Source organism: Paramisgurnus dabryanus, chromosome 1, assembly GCF_030506205.2.
Source record: "Paramisgurnus dabryanus chromosome 1, PD_genome_1.1, whole genome shotgun sequence".
NCBI lineage: Eukaryota > Metazoa > Chordata > Actinopteri > Cypriniformes > Cobitidae > Paramisgurnus > Paramisgurnus dabryanus.
In genome coordinates, this window is record NC_133337.1 from 2,370,647 (window position 1) to 2,395,220 (window position 24,574).

Below are 24,574 nucleotides of genomic sequence, written 5' to 3' on the forward strand. Positions count from 1 at the left end.
ATAGCTTTACATGTTTTTTATTGTGCTTTAGTGATCACACAGGCCCTGTTTATGTTCTTAACCGGCATGAGTTTATTTATTGTGATATACACAAAACAAGATATTTTGATAAATGATGTTAAGTACACAGCTGCTTATTTACTTCAATAAAATGTATTTTTCCTATTATGGAAGTCAATGGGTACCATCAACTGTATGATTGACATCATTTATCAGTAGGCCTGTCACGATAACAAATTTTGCTAGACGATAAATTGCCTCGGAATTTATCGCGATAGACGATAACATTGCTGCTCCGGGACCATTATAATAATGCAGATACACCTTTTCAAAGATCTAACTTTAATTTCTAAACAATAAGTAATACTGGAACTGGAAGACATTTTAAATATCCACAAGAAATGAACAAAATAACAGGATGATTGCGTTTTAGGTGCATATGCATGTTTGTCGTGTTGCCACTTTTAAGTGCTACGTTTTTACCACAAATGCGACATAACGGCTCGTTCAGGTTTAGTGGTTCACCTCGGTCATTAGGTTTAAATCCAAAGTACTCCCACACTGCAGCTGTAGCGTTTGGTTTTGAAACTTGGCTGTTTACACTTGGTATTAAGATGTGTTTTTGATCAGATCACAAGTGGACGAGAGAGACATATCACATTTACACCTGGTATTTAAATCTGTCTCTTTTGTCCACTTTCGACCGCTTCTGTGCTGAATACTGTGAGGGGTGGTCTGTCGAGACGGTGGGCGAGTCTCTCCGCTGTCATTTGAACGCCAGCGGGAGTAATTATGAGTTTATATGGACGCAAACTAATATTATTTCCACTGCTTGTTTAGCAAGTAAACATGCTGCACAGTATCTTCTACATGTATATGTTAGAGCTTTCTCTGAATTTTCAGCGCAATTGATGAAATTAGATCGCGCAACTTTCACACGCTTGCAAAATGAAACTGCGGAGATCACCCGCTTTAGTTTATCAATGAAAGGCTAAAAATAGCACTGTTCACCTTGTGTCAGAAAAGTCAGAAAAGACGTAAAACATTGTGATCCGATCGATAAAAACGCATGTTAATGACAAGTGTAAACAGCCTCTAGTAAATCCATCTTTTTCTCCAACTCTCGTCTTAACTAGTGTTTTCTCCTGCTACACTTCTCACGCGGCGCTCATCCTCCTCAGTACTCCTACTGTGATAGGCTACGCCAGGAGTCCCCCCTCCCCACACAGATCATGCGACTGACAAATGACTGACGAGGGTTCACTCCTTGTCACTCCTTGCACGGAGCGGTCATCCAGTCTCTTTGGTAGAGAGAGAGAGAGACAAGGAAAACAAACAAGCATGCAAATGTGAATTATCGCGGCCTAAAAAAATGATCAAGCTCATTTTATTTACCGTGCAATTAATCGATTTATCGTTTATCGCGACAGGCCTATTTATCAGATTAAAGAATTTTTGGCAAATTTATAACAACATGAAGGTGAGTAAATGATAAAATTATAATTTTTACGTAAACTTTAAGCTTTGAAGGATTATTTACTCAACCCCATGTCATCCAAGATGTTTGTCTATCTTTCTTTAGCCAAACACAATTAGAGTTATATTAAATACTGTCCTGGCCAGTGGCGGCTCGTGACTGCTCTTCTGAGGGGTGCGAATTCAAAATAAGTGTTCAGAGTGTCATGTGTGTTGCTCGTGTTTTCAAAAATATGTGTTTGTTGCGTCATGTAAACCATGTGCATCACGTGTCTTGTCAAAAGAAGTGCCTGCTGCACACGCGTCAAAACCGTTTATAATAAAAGAGATGCTCACGTTCACAAAATACACGCAACACATTCACTTAACATTAAACTCTGATTACGCATGAGATAATGCATTTATCTTTTATCATAAACCATTATGATGTGTGTGCAGCAGGCACTTATTTTGACATGACACGTGATTCACATGCGATACGCCTAACACATCAGGGCTCGAAATTGCGACTATTTTGGTCGCATATGCGACCGAAATTTAATCTGTGCGACCTTAAAATATATTTGGGAGCATTTGTGCGACTGCCCTTTTTGTTGTGTGGTGCGACTTGATTTAGATTGTGATGCTGCGTGCTGCTGTCCCAGGTTCAGTGTTCTCTCCAACGTTACATAACCAATCAAATTTCACCATTAACTTCTTACGTTTTAATGAAGACCGCAGATTGGCTAATATGAGCGTCAGTCATTCCTTGTTGCCGTGCTACGTTGGTACGTGAAGCGCGAAAATGTGAAAGACGAACCACGAGCGTGACGAGAACGAGCCGATTACAGCCAATGTTACTACTGTAATTAATGACGACGATCCGGATTCAAATGCGACTCCACCACTGGAAAATAAGACTTGACGTTAAACCTTTCGGAGAGAGTGGTTTAAAGATTACGAGTGTCTCCGCTATGAGAATGGCTCGATGTAACTTACTGTGTTTACTGTAAATCCTGTAAAACGGCGTTGGTGGCGGAATCAAAACATTTTGAGCGCCAGACCTTGCTTAAACATGGCGAAAGTGCCAAAAACACAAGTCGTGTCATGATAAATGTGTTCATTATTGATGGAGACACCGACCTGTCTGTCAAAGAGTGTTTGATGTATGTGCGCATGCGCTGGTGAATGGACATCCGACAAACACCCTTGTGGTCCATGTTGATGTGGAACACGACAATGATGGTATGTTTTTATAGTATTTTTTAAAACATTGCCTATTTAGTAGTAATAGCATCCTGGTAATGCAGTTAAAATACCAATATATATATATTAGCCTTCTATTTTAAGGTCAGTTTTGTAATGTCCCAGTTAATCAGTGTTTTACGTGTTTGCTAGATTTCTTATGGTAATCTTAATCATTTTACCTGTAATTGTTAAATTATTATTTCTATACTATTTCAACAGCATTTGGGTATTAATTTTGGAATCTATGCAGCAAAAAAATTAAAATAAATAGAAGACCAAATTTTAAATGGTATGGTGGCGTTTTATTTTTAATAAAATAAATCTATTAACATATACATTGTAGTTTTGGTGCCTTTAAATTTTTGGATGGATGCGCCTACATTTTTGCTGGTGCTCCTAACTCTTTAAAGTTGGGAGCACCAGTGCTACCAAATAAAAAAGTTAATTTTGAGCCCTGTACATATTTTAAAATGACGAACCACACACATGACGGGCTACATACATGTTGGGATGAGCTTCGCATTGCATTGTGCGCCCTCGGAAAAAATAAGTCATTGTCCGCCACTGGTCCTGGTTCTTCAATGCTTAATAATGGCATTGACTGGGCATCAATGTTTTGAAGTTCCACAAGTGCATCCATCCATCATTAAAGTGATCCATATATAACCCAGTGGGTCTTCTGATGCAAAATGATAGGCTTGTGAGAAAAACTTTATATTTTAAGCGAGTTACGATGCATATGTAATGTAAACAGACTACAACAACTCAATCGCATTGTTTCTCACGTGTCTCTACTGCGTTTCATCACAATTCATATTACGACTAGTCATGAGATGCATAACATCCAATGCGATAACACATGCCGCCATATTTAAATTGTCTTTTTAACTTTGTAAATGTCTTGTCTCTATCACAAAAAGCTATAAATATGAATAGTTTTTCTCACAAACGTATTGTTTCGCTTCGGAAGACATTTATTAATCCACTGGGCTACATATGGATTACTTTAATGATGGATGGATATACTTTTGAGCTTTGAAAAACATTGATCCCAGTCAATGACATTATAAAGCAAAAATATAAATACAATATATAAATGTAAAGAACCAGGAAATTATTTAATATAACTCTGATTGTGTTATGTTAAGAAAGGAATAGATAACTTCTTGAATTACATGAATGTTAATAATCAGTCAATTTTCATTTTGGTGGGAGGAGTATTCCTTTAACTCATTCAAGTCATCAGTCATCTTGTTGCTTTGACTGAATTCAGTTACAGATCAAAATCCCTGGTGGTAAATCAACACTGCTCAGTCTTATCTATTTAAGTACACTGACGATCCTGAAGGTGTGTTTAACATTAATAAAATAATAAAGTAATGCATAAAGTGATAATTGAACATTACTGATGATGTGTGCTGTTAACAAGCAGAAGGGTAAAGATAAACTAAAACAAAGACGTCAAAGCAACAAGATAACTTTGTTCAGACAACTCAACCCTTTTAAAATGTCTTTTATTTAACAGTGCATTTTATCCTTTATCTTAGACAAAGCAGACCATGTTATTTTCATTTAATACATTCTGGAACAAATCTGGGTCCACTTATTATTCTACTTACAAATTAACATTTCTGTTCTGCTCCGTTTACAGTGTTTGGGTGAGATCTAGACTGAGGACTAAGGCGTATACTAGGACAGAACTAAGTGTTGTGGCCCACAGGTGAGACAAACTTTGCAACTTGGTATCTGTTCGACACGATACATTGAAGAAGGGCCCATTCATATTATACTTAAACTTGGTACAGGACCATTTGATTTTTGGTTCATTCACACTGCCAATGATTTTCCGGAATCTGTGTTTATGCCGTAAAGACACATGATGTGTTTAAAGTCCTGCACTTGATAGGTTTTATCCACAGTGTCTGAAGGTTTGTTATTATTGGTTATTTCTCTCTGCAGAAGACTGCATTTTTGTTTATGATAAGACTATAATGGAATATGTAATGCGCTGTTCTAGTATGCACATGAATTAACCCAATTTCAAAGTGGATTTTTGAAACTCCCTGAACTCTGTCCTAGTCCAGTTTGCAGACATTTCTCATCGTGAATGTAAATGTTCATTTAAACCCCCGTTTTAAAGAGCTGAATGGTATATCTTGTTGCTATGACGCACATGTATTTTGTTTAATATAAGCTCATGTGAGCGCCTGATGCGCTAGAACTGTTGTGCTGCTAAATGATCTCTGCTTCAGCATGGATAGTGACAAGCTCCCTGATCTCTGCTTCAGTCCAGTTTGCCGACCTTTGTAAAACCCTTGTTTTAAAGAGCTGAACCATAACTTCAAAACTACGCCATTGTTTTTTGCGTCTCATTCACAAAGAGGGCTTTCCAGGTATCTTACAGTAATTTTACTAGGTCCTCTTTCCTGGAACAATCCCAGAACATCTACGGCACATGTTTGCGTTCACACAAATGCCTGTCTGCCAATTTTACGGGTATTTTCTGGGACCAAAGTGCTGTGTGAATAAGGTTATACTTTACTCGATTACACGAACACTGATGCAAGCACTTGTTCAACACAGTAGACCAGATGTTTTATATGCTTACATAAAGTACTGTATGCTTTGTGGGTCCACTTTTTGATTATCTATCCAATATACACGATTGTTCATGTTTGCCATAGGCACCTAAATTTAAATATAAAAATGTGATCGTATGATTAATAATTTTTTGTTGGATGTTTCCATTTAGGTGATCCTAAAGCAACAAAGAGGAACCATGGAGAGGAAGAAGTGGTGTCCAGATGTTTAAAAGGCGGAGTTCGGGACAGGAAACAAAGGCAACAAAGAGGAACCTCTAAGGTTTAAAGGCACTGCTTGCAGAGACGAGTGCAGAAAACAAAGATAGAAAGACCTGTCGAGAATGTTTTATGATTAAATGTTTTTGTTATGTACATGCACATTATTATTTACAATATATTTCTAAGATACATAAATATGTGACCTTGTATATGAAATCCAGGCTACTGTCTTAAAATCTAATGACATCTAAAGTTCGAAATTACTGATTTAACATTGAGTTCAGTCTTTGGCATGACCTTACTCAGTCAGTATTGAAGATGTCAAGATTATATTTTCAGAGAATGTTTTCTGAATTGTGTATGAAGATTTTATGTAGAAAACAGTAAGTCACAAAGAAATACTTTGCTGGGTTTTCACAGGCCATGTCCCATTTGTACAACATATGTGAATTATCTTGAGACTAAAACTTCTGAAATCCAAACTGTTATATTTTAGCATTTCAAATGCAGCCACTCTTGGGTTTTTTCAGTAATTTTTTGACATCTCACCCTGAGATATTTTTAAAGAAATTTCTATGTATTATGGGCTTGAATTACTTGTTTATTTTATCATTTTGTTCCACTAATTTGAAAAAAAAGTTTTAAATTAAATTTTAGTTCTCAATTGAAATAAATGTATATGTTGAGACTATATTTTTGTCCACAAACGTAATTGAATCATATACCTTAAGAGTATATTATTATTTTGAAGGGTATAAGAAATATTTTAGTTAAGTGTAAGTAAAACGTTTACACAGTAGTATAGCAGTGTATAATAGTTACAGAATATGTAATTTATGTGTGACACATGTAAATATTCTGTTACTGATTTATCCAAGTTGTTTATGTGTTATATTTGTCAAATGAATAAATTTGCAACGGTTATTGACAGTGGTGTACTTGTTTTTAGTTATTATTGCAAAGAAGCACATTATTCTGCATAAGTGTGAATGAATAAAGGTTTATGTCGGCCAGATGTATGTGTGCTGTCTGGGATGTATATTTTGGGCTGTGATGGGCAAATGCTTCCGAAAATCAAAAATCCTTCTAGTAACTTTTGTGAGGCTTGGTCCAAGGATCGTGTACGTCGAGTTTTGTGAAGTTTGGACAAAATTTGTGACCTGTGCAACTTTTTTAAGGTTTTCTGTTCTATCCAATATGGCGGACGAACGACATGGATCTGTGACTTCATCTTCTCAAGCAACTTACACCGGTACTGCCCGAACATCTAAAAGTTTTAACGTTGTCTCTGTGTCAAACGGTCTAGTCGCTAGAGCTAACACAAAAAATCTACCCGGGAATAATAATAAGAAAAATAAAACTTAAGAAGAACAATAAGTGTGCTTTTGCAAGCACACTTAATAAAACTTAAGAAGAACAATAAGTGTGCATTTGCAAGCACACTTAATAAGAAATGTCAGAAAGTTCATCAGTTTGTTAGTGTGTTAAATAAAGAAATGTTTCAAACATTCTGGAAGGAGCAGGAGCTTGATTAGTGGAGTCAGGTGTTTCATATAAGGAGACCTGCTCACTGCTATGACACATTTCGTTTAATTGGGGTTGAACCTGTAATATTCTTTGAATTTCTGCCATTCCTAAGAGTTTTGTAACATTACTTCATATTGTGCTCTTCTTTGGCACACTTTGGAAGCTGTGTTTGTGTAACTTCTGTTTCAAATTATTTGCTCCTTGCCTGCAAGTTTAATCAAATTCCCAATCCCAGAGTCTAAATAAAAAAAGTAAACACAAAAAATGGAGTCATAAATTAGTTAAAATGTACTTCCCATTTTCCACTTGTTATTAAGCTTACTGTTCCTCTCGTGCATGGGGCCGGTGTCCATCAGGGCCTAAGCAAACTTCCAAAGTTAAGAAAAAGTTGCGATTCAAGTCTATTGCACTCCCTTCATTAGAGATACGTAACATCTGTCTGTCTGTTTACTAGAAGTGCGCCAAATTCTGCACATTCCTGTAATCATATCACGCGCTGCTGTCGCTGATCATTGTAAAGGGAAGTTATGTTAATGCCCGATAAGCCTAGTTTAATATAACTATATAGATCTAAACATATCTGCACTCATCCCACTGGGCCATCTCAATAAATAAGTCTAAATTTACGGCTGCGCAACCCATCTTTCCATATACAGTAGATCCGGTCAGGGATTTTTTTTGCACAGCTGTGATTTTTCCACTCATCGGCAACTCACGAGGCACGTCGAGTTTGACATGTGTACTATAAATTAGGAAGTACTTTAGGTGTTTGATATTTCATTATATGAGAAAGGTCCATAAAACAACAACAAAAAATAACTAGATTTAATTGCCCACATTTAAAATATAACACAAGCAACTTTTATCCATTAACAATGTGACTTAAATTCTTGCAAACAGCCTTGCATAATTATGTGCATTATGTGTATTTTTTGTCGGATTTTCAGCTACACTCACCTTTTTGGCAATGCTTATGACTTCCGATTTCAGTAATGCTTTCTTCTTTTCCAAGGAAACGGTCTTCAGTTTCGTGCGCTTTCGTCCACATAAAGTTAAACGCGTTTTTATCTGTGACCGATAGATGTTAATCGCATGTAATCTTTCGCTACGCGTACTTCAGCTTTCATTGTGATCGAGTGGGAAAATTTTGGGAACATGAAACAATCGAAAACTTTTCCCACAAACGGAAACCGTGTTGCACGGTGCGATGGAGAGGCGTGACTTAAAGCGTTGCTAAATATTCACATCGCCATTACAAATGTTGTCCAGTAGAGGGCGCGCATTGTCCACAACAATATTTGAAAGCCCCCACTCACAATTTCTGAGCCACAATATTTACTTTTAGAGCTTGTTGGCATAAATAGAAAGACATACATTGATTATAAACACTTAAAGTAAGTTGAACTTTTGTAGCTTTGAGTGTTATTTCATTCAAATGAAAAGTTTATTGCAAGTGTTACAGCACATAATAAAATTAAAACAAATTTAAGCAAACCTTATGAGAAAAGTTGTTTTACCTGTTCCGGAGCAAACCAAAATAATTGTAAAACACTTATTAGTCAATACATTCGTTACTTGTTTTTGTATTACAAAAAGTGTGTGAGGTTAGTCTGCATGTTATACATTTAAAAAATTGTTTTAACAACAACCCAGCTATGCATTAGGACAGGCCTTATTTCTTATCTATTTTTACATGCGCAAGTCTGAACTGAAATTACTATACACTGACAATACGGCTGAATGTGTATAATAAGTAAAAATAAAAACCAGGTAAAATCAAATAAAAGACTGATGTTCCTTTGCATAGTAGCATAGCAGTTTAAGAGTAGCATTATTTGGCAGCAAGACTCTACTTATCCCCAAAGAACTTAATTTTGCACTTCAGATAACCGCGAGTCCTGGTGTATATCAATAAAACAGCAAACCATGTAAATACTGCTGTAATTGTAGCCCAGAGTGCAGGTGGAAGGGTCTGTGTGGACCAATGTAAAAAAGCAGCTGCATACTTCTGACATGGTGCAGCCCTTCCAGCTGTATGATGCAAATCGTGCATGTGCAAATCAAGTCAGTCCCAGTGCAAACTAAAGCCTTTAGACAACATCACCGCCTCTGGATCATTGTCCTCCTCTCTCTCTCTAACTCTCTGCTCCTCCAGCAGAGCCACCAGGGCATCCCGCTGCTCCACAACATCCAGCATCTCACTCAAAATACGACTCTCCTCAGCCAGCTCCTCCTCTCCTTTCAGATGGTCTGAGAAACAGAGAGGGATGAAATAAGTGTCATACTGTAATGAAAAATGTAATACACACATTTTAATTAATACACATACTCTCCCTCTTCCAACAGGTATTGTCTTTATTTTTTGGTAACTTTGTATTGCTCTTATATTATTGCCTCACTAATATGAATTACTTCATTGTTTTTCTTACTCTTCTGACAAATGCCTAAATGTTGTTGTAATGTGAATCCTAAATAACACTATAAATATAAAGATCCAATTACAAAACTATAAACAATTATTTTCACCGTTAGTATCTTGTGAAAAAAAGTTATGTCTACTGTCGGTACTTATATGTACATATGTGCAGCAATTAAAATAAACAAATTAAATTAATGTCTGCTGTGAAATTTTTTAAATGATAAAACACCACTTATATTACAGTTTTTTTCGATTGCTAAACGCCAGTGGGCACAACTGGAGTCACATGTGCAAAACTCTAACTACAGTCTGCACAGCAGCAGTTCATGTGGACCAAACTCTAGTTCGTTTTTCATTGTTTGAACACAGTTTTCAAAACTTTACACACTTATTCCATGACTTTAATCACAACCTGCACAACACTGTGGATTTACAGCACTTTGTTCAAATGCTAACACACTGCTGTCAAAACTGTGAATCACACATTCAAAACACAATTGATTTCAGCCTTGTGCCTTTCAAACACTGCTGATTGCAATTTCATATAAATATAAATTCCAATTTCATATATATATTTCATTTATATATAATATTACCTTTCATGTACTTTAAGTTTCTACCTTTTTTCTCATTACTGTAATTCCGTAAATTACTACAGACAACTGAAGCAAACTGCTAATTTTCATTTACCCTAAAAAATTATGATGTTCTAAAAAAAATATTGTGATAAATCAATAAATAAATCATTCTTTAAAGAAAACATTACTTGGTGTGACATCACTGAAATTGTTAAAACTGTAAAGATATAAAGTTAGTATTTTGTGTATTGGTGTTTGATGTTAGTGTTTTTCCTCTCAGTGTGTTGTGAGTGACAGTGTGTGTTATCTCAGTGAGGGTTGTGTTTAGTGTTTGGATGCACGGAGCTGTTTTGAGCCATATGTTAAGAGTTGTGCTCAGGTGACTTTTGGTAGTGCAGACTGTAGTTAGAGTTTTGCACATGTAGCTCCAGTTGTGCCCACTGTCGTTTAGCAATCGAAAAAAACTGTAATCCAGTGGTCAACACTCTGGTTCGGTTTCAATGCAATGTTTTTACTGACATAAAAAATAATGTGTTTTATAATAATACCAGTACACCAATGTGAACTGAAAGTGTGTTAAAAAAGTTTGTTTTTGGGTCAATTTTACTGTGCAACTTCTCTGTAAGCCTGTGCTAAATTTACCAGCCAACATTGATATGTGGGCCCCATAAAAACATTTTTATGCTTGAAATACATCTTTATACATTTACAATCTTAAAATAATAACTTTTGGTTGATTGTCACTTTTAAACAAATAGCAAATAATATAACATATATGAATTGATCAGTATAAAACATTTTAAATGAAAATGCATTATTTTTTACATTTAATTAACATTGATATGTGGGCCCCATGTGGGTCCCATATGGGCAACATGGGTTTCATGTGGCCATGGGCTTAACATGGGCAATATATATGGGTCCCATGTGGGTTGGCTATCTGGGTCCCATGTGGGTTTCCCTATGTGGGCCCCATATAGGTTTGCCCATGTGGGATAATAATGTGGGGCCCTCATGGAACCTATGTGGGCAAAACATTTTTATGCTTAAAAATACATCTTTATACATTTACAATTTTAAAATAATAACTTTTGGTTGTTTGTCACTTTAAAAAAATAGCAAATAATAAAACAGATATGATTTGATCAGTATTAAACATTTTAAATAAAAATGCATTATTTTTTACATTTAATTAACATTGATATGTGGGCCCCATATGGGCAACATGGGTTTCATGTGGCCATGGGCTTAACATGGGCAATATATATGGGTCCCATGTGGGTTGGCTATGTGGGTCCCATATAGGTATGCCCATGGTGGATGATAATATGGGACCCATATGGGACCTATGTGGGCAAAATAATTACAGTTAAAATACATTTAAACTCTTAAAATTATTACTTTTGGTTGATAGTCACTTTTATACAAAGAGCAAATAATATCACAGATAGGATGTGATGAGTATAAAAATTTTTACATAAAAATGCATTATTGTTTACATTTAATTGTGATATTTGTAATGTTTACCTGCCAATTATTAATTTTAATTTGCACAGCTGAGCATGAGTGAAAATAAGAAATGTCAGAAAGTTAGTTTGTTAGTGTATTAATTAAAGAAATGTTTCAAACATTCTGAAAGAAGCCTGATTAGTGGAGTCAGGTGTTTCATATAAAGAGACCTCATTATGACCTGCTCACTGCTGCGACAAATTACGCTTGACAAAGTAGTCCTGCTTCAAATGTTTTTAATTGTGATTTTTTTCACATAATATAATATCATATTTTAAATAATCTTTGCTAAAATAGGCAGACTTTAAAATTACAACTATAAAGATGATAAATATTTAAACTACAAGAATTTCAGCTCAGGCGCAAGGATGCAGTTTCTACCGGAGCAGCAGGAGTCTTTCACAACTGTTACACTTGTAATTTATCCTGAGTTATGTTTTTAGAAAATGTAATACTACGGTACAAGTTCACGGACTGCACAGGGATGAATCAAAGCAAACGTGCAAGGACATTTAATGAGTTTGGCTGTGGATGCTTTGGAAGTTCTTCATAAAACGTTTGAGCAAAGATTAATTGATGATCAGAAGACCATCTCCAGAACAGTGAGGAATGTTTATGTTGTTTTTGAGTTCGAAGTATTTTAAGAGTTTGACTTCTTTCAATGCCTATTTTAAGTGTTATGTTAAATTGTTAAATTGATTATTTTAGCATTGAAAGTGTTATAAATTGACAAAGTATTTTGATTTATTGAACCTTTACAGTTTTTTATTAGATTTTTCATATTGCACCTCCTTCATGTTTTGTGATGTTACAGATGAATGAAATGTTGAATATTTATGCTGAAAACTGATATTTACCGAACTGAAATAATTTTGCTTTTATCGGTTTTCAATTTAAAACAAATATATTATTAAAGTAAATTACAATTAAGCATTAAAAATGTAATTATTACATAATAAGGGACCAGTCCAGTACCCAATAAAAACCCATACTGGGCCCTGGTAAATAATGTGGGCTTCTTTAGTTGAGGCCAATATGGGCCCCATGTGTGTTGCCCAGCTGGGCCCCACATAAGCCCCACTTAGTTTCTATATCAAATTCATGTGGGCAACCCACGTGGGGCCATAGTGGAACCCGTAGACAAACCCATATAGGGCCCACATATGAAGCCCATATGGGGCCCACATGGGCCCCACCTTGCAATGTTGGCTGGGGATAGTTTAGGTCAAGATGCTACACATAGAAATGTAATTCTGATGATAAATTATTTTGCAGATTAAATTTCATATTGACTAAATGACTATTTTTGTGTGTGTTCTGACCATCCACTGCCATTCGCTCTCTGAGCTCCTGCTGTAGTCGACTCTGTCTGTCCTCAAGCTCCAGCTCACGTGCACTGCCAACAGATCAGCACAGAGAAATCAAACACTACTAAACTTTACAAGGGAAAGATCATCAAATGAAGTGTATGGTTTTATAATTTTTTTTAAATCACGTTTGCATTCACAGTCAATCAAACAGCCGTTGGTTTGTTAAGATTTAAGCCTTCATAACTAAAAATATAGACCAATTTAGAGTAGACGTCACAGTTACGTCACCTCAAGCTGCGCGCGCAATGCGGTTGCAGAAAAACAGTGGAAATGAATTAGACACGAGTGAAAAGAGCAAGATAACTCACTAAAAAATGTCCTGTTGTGCTGTTAATTGTCAGAATAAGAATGCCAAAGAAGATGGCTTTCATTTTTATAGAATACCATCGTCGAAGACATCATTTGAAGATAAACGTAGGTGTTTATGATTACAATAAGCCCTTAAACGGACAGAATGGAGCGAGGAAATCATCTGGAAATCTTTTAATAATTAGAATAGAAAATAAGTAGAGAAGATGTCCGGTGTTCTGTCGAAGTCTGTTCCCTCCATGTGTTTCTTCTTGTAGCATTTTTATCATGTTACAATTATAATTTATTCAGAATAAATGTTTTTTTATACTGAAAAAGCAATAATATGAATTTTTTTTTATATTTCATAATTTTTTCGTTTTCTATTATTTCTTTTTATTTCCTTATATCTTAGCTTATGTCTTCTTCCTGTTTGTTCTAAAATTATTATGTTTACATACTTATAAATATATAAATATAGCACACACACACACACACACACACACACACACACACACACACACACACACACACACATTCTGGTTTCCATGTTTTATGGGGACATTCCATAGACGTAATGCCTTTTATACCATACAAACTGTATATTCTATTCCCCTTACCTGCCCCATTCCCTAACCCCAACCATCACAAAAACCTTTCTTGTACCTTAGATTTTCAATAAACATCATTCTGTTTGATTTATAAGCTTGTTTCCTCATGGGGACATCAAAATGTCCCCACAAGGTCACAAAAACACTGGTATTCCTATCTTTGTGGGGACAATTGGTCCCCACAATGTGATAATTACCAGGTACACACACACACACACACACACACACACACACACACACATGATCTAAAGTGTTATTATTAATATATAAACAGGCCTTTTTAATGTATGTTTAAACATAATACTTTTATAATAGTTTTAGAACAAACACGTAAGATAAATATAAGGAAGAAATAATAGAAAACAGGAAAATTATGAAATATTTAATAAACGCTATTATATATAATACATGATAGTATTGCTTTTGTATGTACTTTAGCGATTCAGACTGTAAAAATAATTGATTTAGCAAAAAAGAACAATACATATACATTACATACATGCATATCAGTAGCCAAGCCATTTAAACTTTTTATCTATCTAAAAAATAAACGTAACGCGATTAAAACGCTATAAGAAACATTGCACTAAAGGGAAACATAGGGGAATCAGACTTCGACAGAACACCGGACCCATAAAAATCACGGTTTAATGCTAAAACACTTCACAACCCTACTGCGGAGCAGTCACTTTCTGCAACAGTTTGGCTCCGCCAACAAAAAAACGTCATCTCTGTTTGCAAACACAAAATTGGTCTATTGCCAAGTAGCACAATAAAACACATTAAAAAAAAAAAAAATGATAACATAATAATAAACATGTTTTGACAAATTCTGTAAGACACAGCAAAAAAAGTATAATACACAACAGTAAATAACACACAAAAAATAACATACGTAAAACTACAAAGTAAAATATCTGAATGCATTGCGAAGGCGCTGACACAATGAGCATGACTCTATTAAAATCTTTTTGACTTTTGATTTTAGGGTAAAATGTGACCGTTTAGATTCACTCTGAAAACAAGCACTCACAATATCATGAGCTCAGATTCATAGCGTACAAGAGAGTTCTTCTCCTGAACCAGCTTAAACCACTGATGCATCAGACTCCGGTCATCTTTCTTCCCCATCCCTAAGAAAGAGAGAGGAATGTTTTGTGGACACCCTAAGAGATATATGCATGAACATTACTGTAAAAACTATATACAAGTCAAGCAAGCTGATATTTTACCATGTCTGTGAAATTCAGGCTAAAGTCTCCTAATCTTATTACGAGATTAGGAGCATCAAAGTCAAAGGCTTTGATTAGGGGTTCAAGCCCGTAGGGCTGAAACCCTATTGTATTTGTATGGATTTTTAGGGGTTCAAGCGCGAAGCGCTGAAACCCAATTGTAATTGTTAAGATTTTTATTATTAGGGGTTCAAGCCCGTAGGGCTGAAACCCTATTGTATTTGTATGGATTTTTATTATTAGGGGTTCAAGCCCGTAGGGCTGAAACCCTATTGTATTTGTATGGATTTTTATTATTAGGGGTTCAAGCCCGTAGGGCTGAAACCCTATTGTATTTGTATGGATTTTTATTATTAGGGTTTCGAGCACGAAGTGCTTGAAAACCTATTGTATTTGTCTGTTTTATTAGGGTTTCGAGCACGAAGTGCTGAAAACCTATTGTATTTGTCTGTTTTATTAGGGTTTCGAGCACGAAGTGCTGAAAACCTATTGTATTTGTCTATTTTATTAGGGTTTCGAGCACGAAGTGCTGAAAACCTATTGTATTTGTCTGTTTTATTAGGGGTTCAAGCCCGAAGGGCTGAAACCCTATTGTATTTGTATGGATTTTTATTATTAGGGGTTCAAGCCCGAAGGGCTGAAACCCTATTGTATTTGTATGGATTTTTATTATTATTAGGGTTTCGAGCACGAAGTGCTGAAAACCTATTGTATTTGTCTGTTTTATTATTATTATTATTATTATTTTTCCATGGTAAAACGCGTTGCCCAGCCCAAACCGTAAGTTGTAGAAACTTGCCACTTGGTCTACTGGTTGTATATTAGCAGGCTACTCAGATACAGTGAATCAGCCAAATCGGCCCATAGGTGGCGCTATAGCAATGCCTGACGCATTGGGGCTCATAACTCCTAAACCAGACATCATACACTCAAGTGTTTGGTATCATTGTAATCCCTGGCTCCAAACTTAAAAAACGAATCACATTTATTTCATTTCCGGTATGCAAATTTTTCCGCTAATTTGCATAATATACATTTCAAGCCAAAATGAACTAGTCCTAGGTTTTTCGCCCGATCAGAACCGTTCCAATGCAGGAGAAATCTGTGGAGTGAGTAGGTATATGATGATCATAACTCCCACAAATCTTGTCCAAATGTCAAGTGTCTTATATCACTGGAATCCATGACGAACAAAACGTATATCTCCGATTTCATTTCCGTCATTAAATTTTTTTCGCTATTTTCGGTTTTGTTGAAAAAAATTAAAACGAACTAGTCCTAGGTTTTTCGTCCGATCGGAACCGTTCTAGTGCTGTAATATTCCTTGGAGTGTGAATATGAAAAGTTATCAAAAAAAAGTTGAACTTTCGACTCGCCGTTGTCAAGCCACGCCCAAACGCCCCCCATGGGCGGAGCCTCTTGGACTTAAATGGCTATAACTTGGAATTGGAAAGAGGTATCGACACCAAATTTGGTACACATATACAGAGGACTATTTTGGGGTAACGTGCAAAAAATTGGCGCTATAACACTACCTCAACTTTGAAGGTCTGTAACTACAGAAATATGCAACCGATCAACTTGACATTTGGCACCAGTGCTCCTGGTCTAGGGTACTATCTATGTGTAAAAGGAATTTTGCGTACATGGCCGCCATCGGCCAATCAAGAAAAAGCAGCTATAAGACAGGGTTAACGGAGGCCGCTCGAAACGAAACGCGTTGGGCCTGTTTGTCTCTTGGCCATGAAGGTCTGTGCAGAGTAAGAAAAAATTCGGCCTCCGGGAGGCGCTATCACGTTTTTGCGGTGTTTAAGTGATTGTGTATTATGCAGTGTTTCAGATATCAACAAGATCTTCATATCATTTAATAGAGGTACTTACAATGAACAACTTTTCCTCAAGAAGCACTTGTCTCAGTCGAATCATTTGTTAGATATTCATCATTTTCTTTTAAACCTACTTTTGCGAACTAGTCCTAGGTTTTTTGACAGATCTGAACCAATCAAGTGCTAGAACATTCCTTAGACACTGAATATAAATAATTATCAAAAAAAAGTTGAACTTTGCACTCGTGGTCGCAACACCACGGTCAAAAGTACGAAGAGGCGGTGCCACAAATACTTAAATGGCTATCATTTATGATAGGAATGAGATATCAACACGAAATTTGGTACACATATGTATAGACCTAGGCCGAGGTCACATGCAAAAAATTTCAGAGATTGTCCACCAGGTGGCTTTATAACCAAAGAACAAAGAACGATGACTATAGCATATGTATACAACACATAAATATTTGTCTGACCTACTTGTTATTTTGCACATAACATCTACTTTCAGATTCTTATAAGGGTCTATTAGGATAATTACATATCTTAGAAAACATGCCGACCAACAGCCAGCCAACATTAACCATGTACGAGTCCAACGTAATGGTCTGCGATTACAACTAAACTTATGGGCCTGTTTGTCTTATGTTCTCAAGTGTCTGTGAGGATTTTTGGCTCATCATTCCGGAAATATTTGCATCTAGAACAACGGGTGTTACGTTAACTGTCCCCTAGATCAGTGGTTCTCAAAATTATTCCTGGAGGCCCACTGCTCTGCACATATACAAAAGTCTTCTATTTTAAACAAATCTACTTTAATCATCAGTAGAGATTTGTATGAACTGAACTGATTGTGTCAGATGAGAGAATCATACAAAATGTGCCGAGTATTGGGTCTCGAGAAACCACTGCGGTTCACTGAGTTGAAAGTACTGCTCTAGATGTTTGTTTATATGAAAAGCAATTTTGTGAATTTGCTGTACTATCTGGGCAAATATCAATATGAAACATAAAATAATTGTTTGCCGTTGTATTCCAAGATTTGATGTGATGTCACATAGTGATGTGGGCACCATTTGTAACCTGTATTCGTTATTTAATTTGTAGCTGCTGTTATGTTCCTTTTGTCTATGGGTTTGCATCTGCATGAAAATTATTATAAGATTCAATGATTTGCAGTCATTTGCCTCATTAAAACTAAAAGACTTGAGGTAATCAATTCAAGCATTTTGAAATGTGGCATTTTCAAAATGGGCCAGACTAAGTATATCTAACTAATTAACTAGTAATCTGAAGCTTATGACAAAAAATTAATAGTTTTATTAAGATCAGACAATATATGTCTTTCCAAGACTAGGGCTGGTTGATTAAACATACAGTAGCCATTAAGTTAAGACTGTGTTTTAAGGACTAGTCTGAAGAACTAGTAGTTAGTTAGGGCTAATCAGTCTTACTATTTGGAATTAAATATAATTTAAATAATTTAAATATTTTTTCACATGATACTTAAAGCAGTTATGTTCAATCATGAAGACAAAAATGTATGACTAACTTTTAAGACTAGTCTTAGAGATTAATGTTACTGACCATTGGTTTAAATGTAGTTACAGACAAAAATTTAGGTTTATGTTTTAGTTGTCTTACTTGAAAATAGCTTACACTGGCCTTTCTTTAAATATATCAGGGCCATAGTTTTGTCTTAAGATGTACACCAGTAATGTTTTTTAAAAGGTTTGTTTGTAAAAAGTACCTAAATGTTTTTACATAACTAATGGCTAGTCGTGCATCAATTTAAACCTGTGGGAAACAACCCAATAAAATTATAAAGCTTCAAATGTTGTCTTAGAATTCTTCAAATCCTAAAGGTATGAAAAAGATTGCTGTAAATATGTAGATTCTTAAAGAACAGGCCAACATTAGAAATAATAACTAATAATCATACATAAAGAGAATATATATTTGGTTATCAGTAGCTTTAGTATTCTAATCTATTTTCCATGACATGTCATGATGTGTCTTATAAAGTTTTTAATAATTGTTAATAGAATTATTGCAATGAAATTGTAATGTTATGATACAATTGGTTGTTTTAAATGTAAATGATTATCTGAAAACTTACTCTAGCACAGCACATGTGTGAACACAAATAAGTGCCTAATAGCAAAACTGACTGACATTTGCTTAATGACATCATATTTGTTATTAACTCCATTTGATATAAACAACACATCTGGATCAATTATGTATGGGCATAGCCAGTGGTTAAATATAAAAATATGCAGAGCTTTAGTGCTATTTTTAGGCCTACTATAATATGACAGAGGCTGTCATTTGAAATACTTGTACGTTTGCACATAATATCTATGTCAAAGAATATATATATGTTCTATAAGAACAATTACTTTTGTTAAAAAATAGTCTAATACATTTAAACAAGCAAACATTTAGTAAGACCTACAGAATAGATCTCTATGAACTAAAATGACTGTTTCAGATGAGAGAAACATACAAAATGTGCAGAGCATGTTTGTGTATATGTTCCTTTTGTCCATAAAAATATATACGGTTTAATAACTTGCATACCTCACTTTATTTACCTAATTAAAACAGAAAGCCTTCATGGTACTCGATTAAAGGACATGAACATGAATCTGCTAAATGAAATGATATTTGTTATTGACACGATTTAATAACACCATCCACCATTCAGATAACGTATCTGGTTGTTTTATTAAATTGTTTCAGTTCTTACACTCAACAACATTAAAGCCAGTGCAGTACAATTTTCTCTACACTGTATAAATTAATTTATATATATTTATATATATCAAATACAAAAACAACTTTGAAAAAGTATAGCTATCACACAGTCATTTTGAAAATGGCCCTGACGAACGGCCCCTAAAGTTTATGACAAAGCATACAATGTATTATTGAGATCAGGCAATATACCCAAATTCCTTATTGTGGTTTTTAGGTGCAATTTTCCGTTATGTCCACTAGATGGAAGAAGAGGATCAATCACTGGCTGACATTTGAACTCACAGAAAACACAGAAGATGATTACTCTTTAACTATTTCTACTATTAATAGAAATCTGTTCACATTTAAAGGTGCAGTGTGTAATTTTTAGAAGGATCTCTTGACAGAAATGCAAAATGATATACAAAACTATATTATCAGGGGTGTATAAAGACCTTTCATAATGAACCGGTATGTGTTTATTACCTTAGAACGAGACCTTTTTATCTACATACACCAAGGTCCCCTTACATGGAAGTCAACATTTTGTGGCGCCATTTTACTACAGAAGCCCCTAACGGACACATTTTTTACTAAGTTGTCTCTGGCGATGACATGTTTGTCTGGTCGCGGCTACCGTAGCTTCTCTATGTGTTTCAAAAGCGAGGGGTGAGTAGTGGACTAAGCCATTGGTTGCAATTCGTGACCTCACCACTAGATGCCACTAAAATGTACACACTGCACCTTTAACTTCATGATTTTACTGTTATAATATTAAAATCAAATTTAGTGAAAGACTACCACTTCAATTGTTCTGAGTTGTCAGTTTTATCACTCATGTCACTTTATGATAGCTGTGAAACGTTAACATAATTTTGGAGGCACTTACACGACATTTGCAGTAAGAATTATATTTTTATGTTTTTTATTAAAAAAAACTACATACATACAATATGAGTGTGTAACCATGTCAATATTAAGTCTTGTTCTTTAACAGTCTTGTTTCTCCTTTCTCGGGTAAACGTGTGTGTGTACAATATACAATGCAAAATATCTATATGGCCATGTCCTTAAACGTCTTGTGATCCCAAATAGCTTGAACCCCGCTAATCGCTGCTTGCAGCTATATTTATTAGGGGTTCAAGCGCGAAGCGCTGAAACCCTATTGTAATTGTTAAGATTTTTAGGGGTTCAAGCCCGTAGGGCTGAAACCCTATTGTATTTGTATGGATTTTTATTATTATTAGGGGTTCAAGCCCGTAGGGCTGAAACCCTATTGTAATTGTTAAGATTTTTATTATTAATTATTATTATTTTGCCGTAAAACGGAACGTGCAGCCCAAACCGTAAGGCCTAGAGACTTGAAACTTGGCCAAATGGTAGGACCCAATTTGGGGAGAGGTTGATAGAGTATCAACCCGATTGGCCTATAGGTGGCGCTATAGCGATAACAAACGCGTTGATGATCATACCTCCCACAAATCTTGTCCAAATGTCAAGTGTCTTATATCACTGGAATCCTTGCGTCAAGACGAACAAAACGTATATCTCCGATTTCATTTCCGTCATGAATTTTTTTTCGCTATTTTCGATTTTGTCGAAAAAAATAAAAACGAACTAGTCCTAGGTTTTTTGTCCGATCGGAACCGTTCCAGTGCTGTAATATTCCTTGGAGTGTGAATATCAAAAGTTATCAAAAAAATTTTGAACTTTCGACTCACCGTCGTAAAGCCACGCCCAAACGCCCCCAATGGGCGGAGCCTCTTGGACTTAAATAGCTATAACTTGGGATTGGAAAGAGGTATCGACACCAAATTTGGTACACATATACAGGGGACTATTCTGGGGTCACCTGCAAAAAATTGCGCCGCTTGACCACTAGTTGGCGCTATAACACCACCTCAACTTTGAAGGTCTGTAACTATAGAAATATGCGACCGATCAACTTGACCTTTGGCACCGGTGCTCCTGGTCTAGGGTACTATCTATGTCTAAAAGGAATTTCGCGTAGCTCAAAAAACATGGCCGCCATCGGCCAATCAAGAAAAAGCAGGTATTAGACAGGGTTAACGAAGGCCGATCAAAACGAAACGCGTTGGGCCTGTTTGTCTCTTGGCCATGAAGGTCTGTGCAGAGTAAGAAAAAATTCGGCCTCCGGGAGGCGCTATCACGTTTTTTCAGTGTTTAAGTGATTGTGTATTATGCAGTGTTTCAGATATCAACAAGATCCTCATATCATTTAATAGAGGTACTTATAATGAACAACTTTCCCTCAAGAAGCATTTGTCTCAGTCGAATCGTTTGTTAGATATTCATAATTTTCTTATAAACCTACTTTTGCGAACTAGTCCTAGGTTTTTTGACCGATCTGAACCAATCAAGTGCTAGAATATTCCTTAGACACTGAATATCAATAATTATCAAAAAAAAGTTGAACTTTGCACTCGTGGTCGCAACACCATGATCAAAAGTACGAAGAGGCGGTGCCACAAATACTTAAATGGCTATCATTTATGATAGGAATGAGATATCAACACGAAATTTGGTACACATATGTATAGACCTAGGCCGAGGTCACATGCAAAAAATTGCAGAGATTGTCCACTAGGTGGCGCTATAACCTAAGAACAAAGAACGATGACTATAGCATATGTATACGACACATAAATATTTGTCTGACCTACTTGTTATTTTGCACTTAACATCTGCTTTCAGATTCTTATAAGGGTCTATTAGGATAATTACATATCTTAGAAAACATGCCGACCAACAGCCAGCCAGCATTAAGCATGTACGAGTCCAGCGTAATGGTCTGCGATTACAACTAAACTGATGGGCCTGTTTGTATTATGTTCTCAAGTGTCTGTGAGGATTTTTGGCTCATCATTCCGAAAATATTTGCATCTAGAACAACGGGTGTTACGTTAACTGTCCCCTAGATCAGTGGTTCTCAAAACTATTCCTGGATGCCCACTGCTCTGCACATATACAAAAGTCTTCTATTTTAAACAAATCCACTTTAATCATCAGTAGAGATTTGTATGAATTGAACTGATTGTGTCAGATGAGAGAATCATACAAAATGTGCCGAGCATTGGTCTCGAGAAACCACTGTGGTTCACTGAGTTGAAAGTACTGCTCTAGATGTTTATGTTTATATGAAAAGCAATTTTGTGAATTTGCTGTACTATCTGGGCAAATATCAATATGAAACATAAAATAAGCTTTTGTATTCAAAGATTTGATATGATGTCACATAGTGATGTGGGCACCATTTGTAACCTGTATTCGTTATTTAATTTGTAGCTGCTGTTATGTTCCTTTTGTCCATGGGTTTGCATCTGCATGAAAATTATTATAAGATTCAATGATTTGCAGTCATTTGCCTCATTAAAACTAAAAGACTTGAGGTAATCAATTCAAGCATTTTGAAATGTGGCATTTTCAAAATGGGCCAGACTAAGTATATCTAACTAATTAACTAGTAATCTGGGCATAGCCAGTGGTTAAATATAAAAATATGCAGAGCTTTAGTGCTATTTTTAGGCCTACTATAATATGACAGAGGCTGTCATCTGAAATACTTGTACGTTTGCACATAATATGTATGTCAAAGAATATATATATGTTCTAGAAAAACAATTACTTTTGTTAAAAAATAGTCTAATACATTTAAACAAGCAAACATTTAGTAAGACCTACAGAATAGATCTCTATGAACTAAAATGACTGTTTCAGATGAGAGAAACATACAAAATGTGCAGAGCATGTTTGTGTATATGTTCCTTTTGTCCATAAAAATATATACGGTTTAATAACTTGCATACCTCACTTTATTTACCTAATTAAAACAGAAAGCCTTTATGGTACTCGATTAAGGGACATGAACATGAATCTGCTAAATGAAATGATATTTGTTATTGACACGATTTAATAACACCATCCACCATTCAGATAACGTATCAGGTTGTTTTATTAAATTGTTTCAGTTTTTACACTCAACAACATTAAAGCCAGTGCAGTACAATTTTCTCTACACTGTATAAATTAATTTATATATATTTATATATATCAAATACAAAAACAACTTTGAAAAAGTATAGCTATCACACAGTCATTTTGAAAATGGCCCTGACGAACGGCCCCTAAAGTTTATGACAAAGCATACAATGTATTATTGAGATCAGGCAATATACTCAAATTCCTTATTGTGGTTTTTAGGTGCAATTTTCCGTTATGTCCACTAGATGGCAGAAGAGGATCAATCACTGGCTGACATTTGAACTCACAGAAAACACAGAAGATGATTACTCTTTAACTAATTCTACTATTAATAGAAATCTGTTCACATTTAAAGGTGCAGTGTGTAATTTTTAGAAGGATCTCTTGACAGAAATGCAAAATGATATACAAAACTATATTATCAGGGGTGTATAAAGACCTTTCATAATGAACCGGTATGCGTTTATTACCTTAGAACGAGACCTTTTTATCTACATACACCAAGGTCCACTTACATGGAAGTCAACATTTTCTGGCGCCATTTTTCTACAGAAGCCCCTAACGGACAAATTTTTTATTAAGTTGTCTCCGACGATGACATGTTTGTCTGGTTGCGGCTACCGTAGCTTCTCTATGTGTTTCAAAAGCGAGGGGTGAGTAGTGGACTAAGCCATTGGTTGCAATTTGTGACCTCACCACTAGATGCCACTAAAATGTACACACTGCACCTTTAACTTCATGATTTTACTGTTATAATATTAAAATCAAATTTAGTGAAAGACTACCACTTCAATTGTTCTGAGTTGTCAGTTTTATCACTCATGTCACTTTATGATAGCTGTGAAACGTGAACATAATTTTGGAGGCACTTACACGACATTTGCAGTAAGAATTATATTTTTATGTTTTTTATTAAAAAAAACTACATACAAAATGAGTGTGTAACCATGTCAATATTAAGTC

General features: G+C 35.5%; 1 protein-coding gene across 3 annotated transcripts in view; it reads right to left on the reverse strand.

Moving 5' to 3' along the window:
• tspan9b (tetraspanin 9b) overlaps positions 1–8,238 on the reverse strand; it is a 111,258-nt gene extending 103,020 nt beyond the window's left edge. For all 3 annotated transcript variants that reach the window (XM_065265678.1, XM_065265677.1, XM_065265679.1), the window contains exon 1: positions 7,989–8,238. In XM_065265678.1, the coding sequence (XP_065121750.1) occupies positions 7,989–8,079 (91 nt within the window). In that variant the 5' untranslated portion in view covers positions 8,080–8,238. The remainder of the gene's footprint in view (positions 1–7,988) is intronic.
• Positions 8,239–24,574: the final 16,336 nt, after the last annotated feature.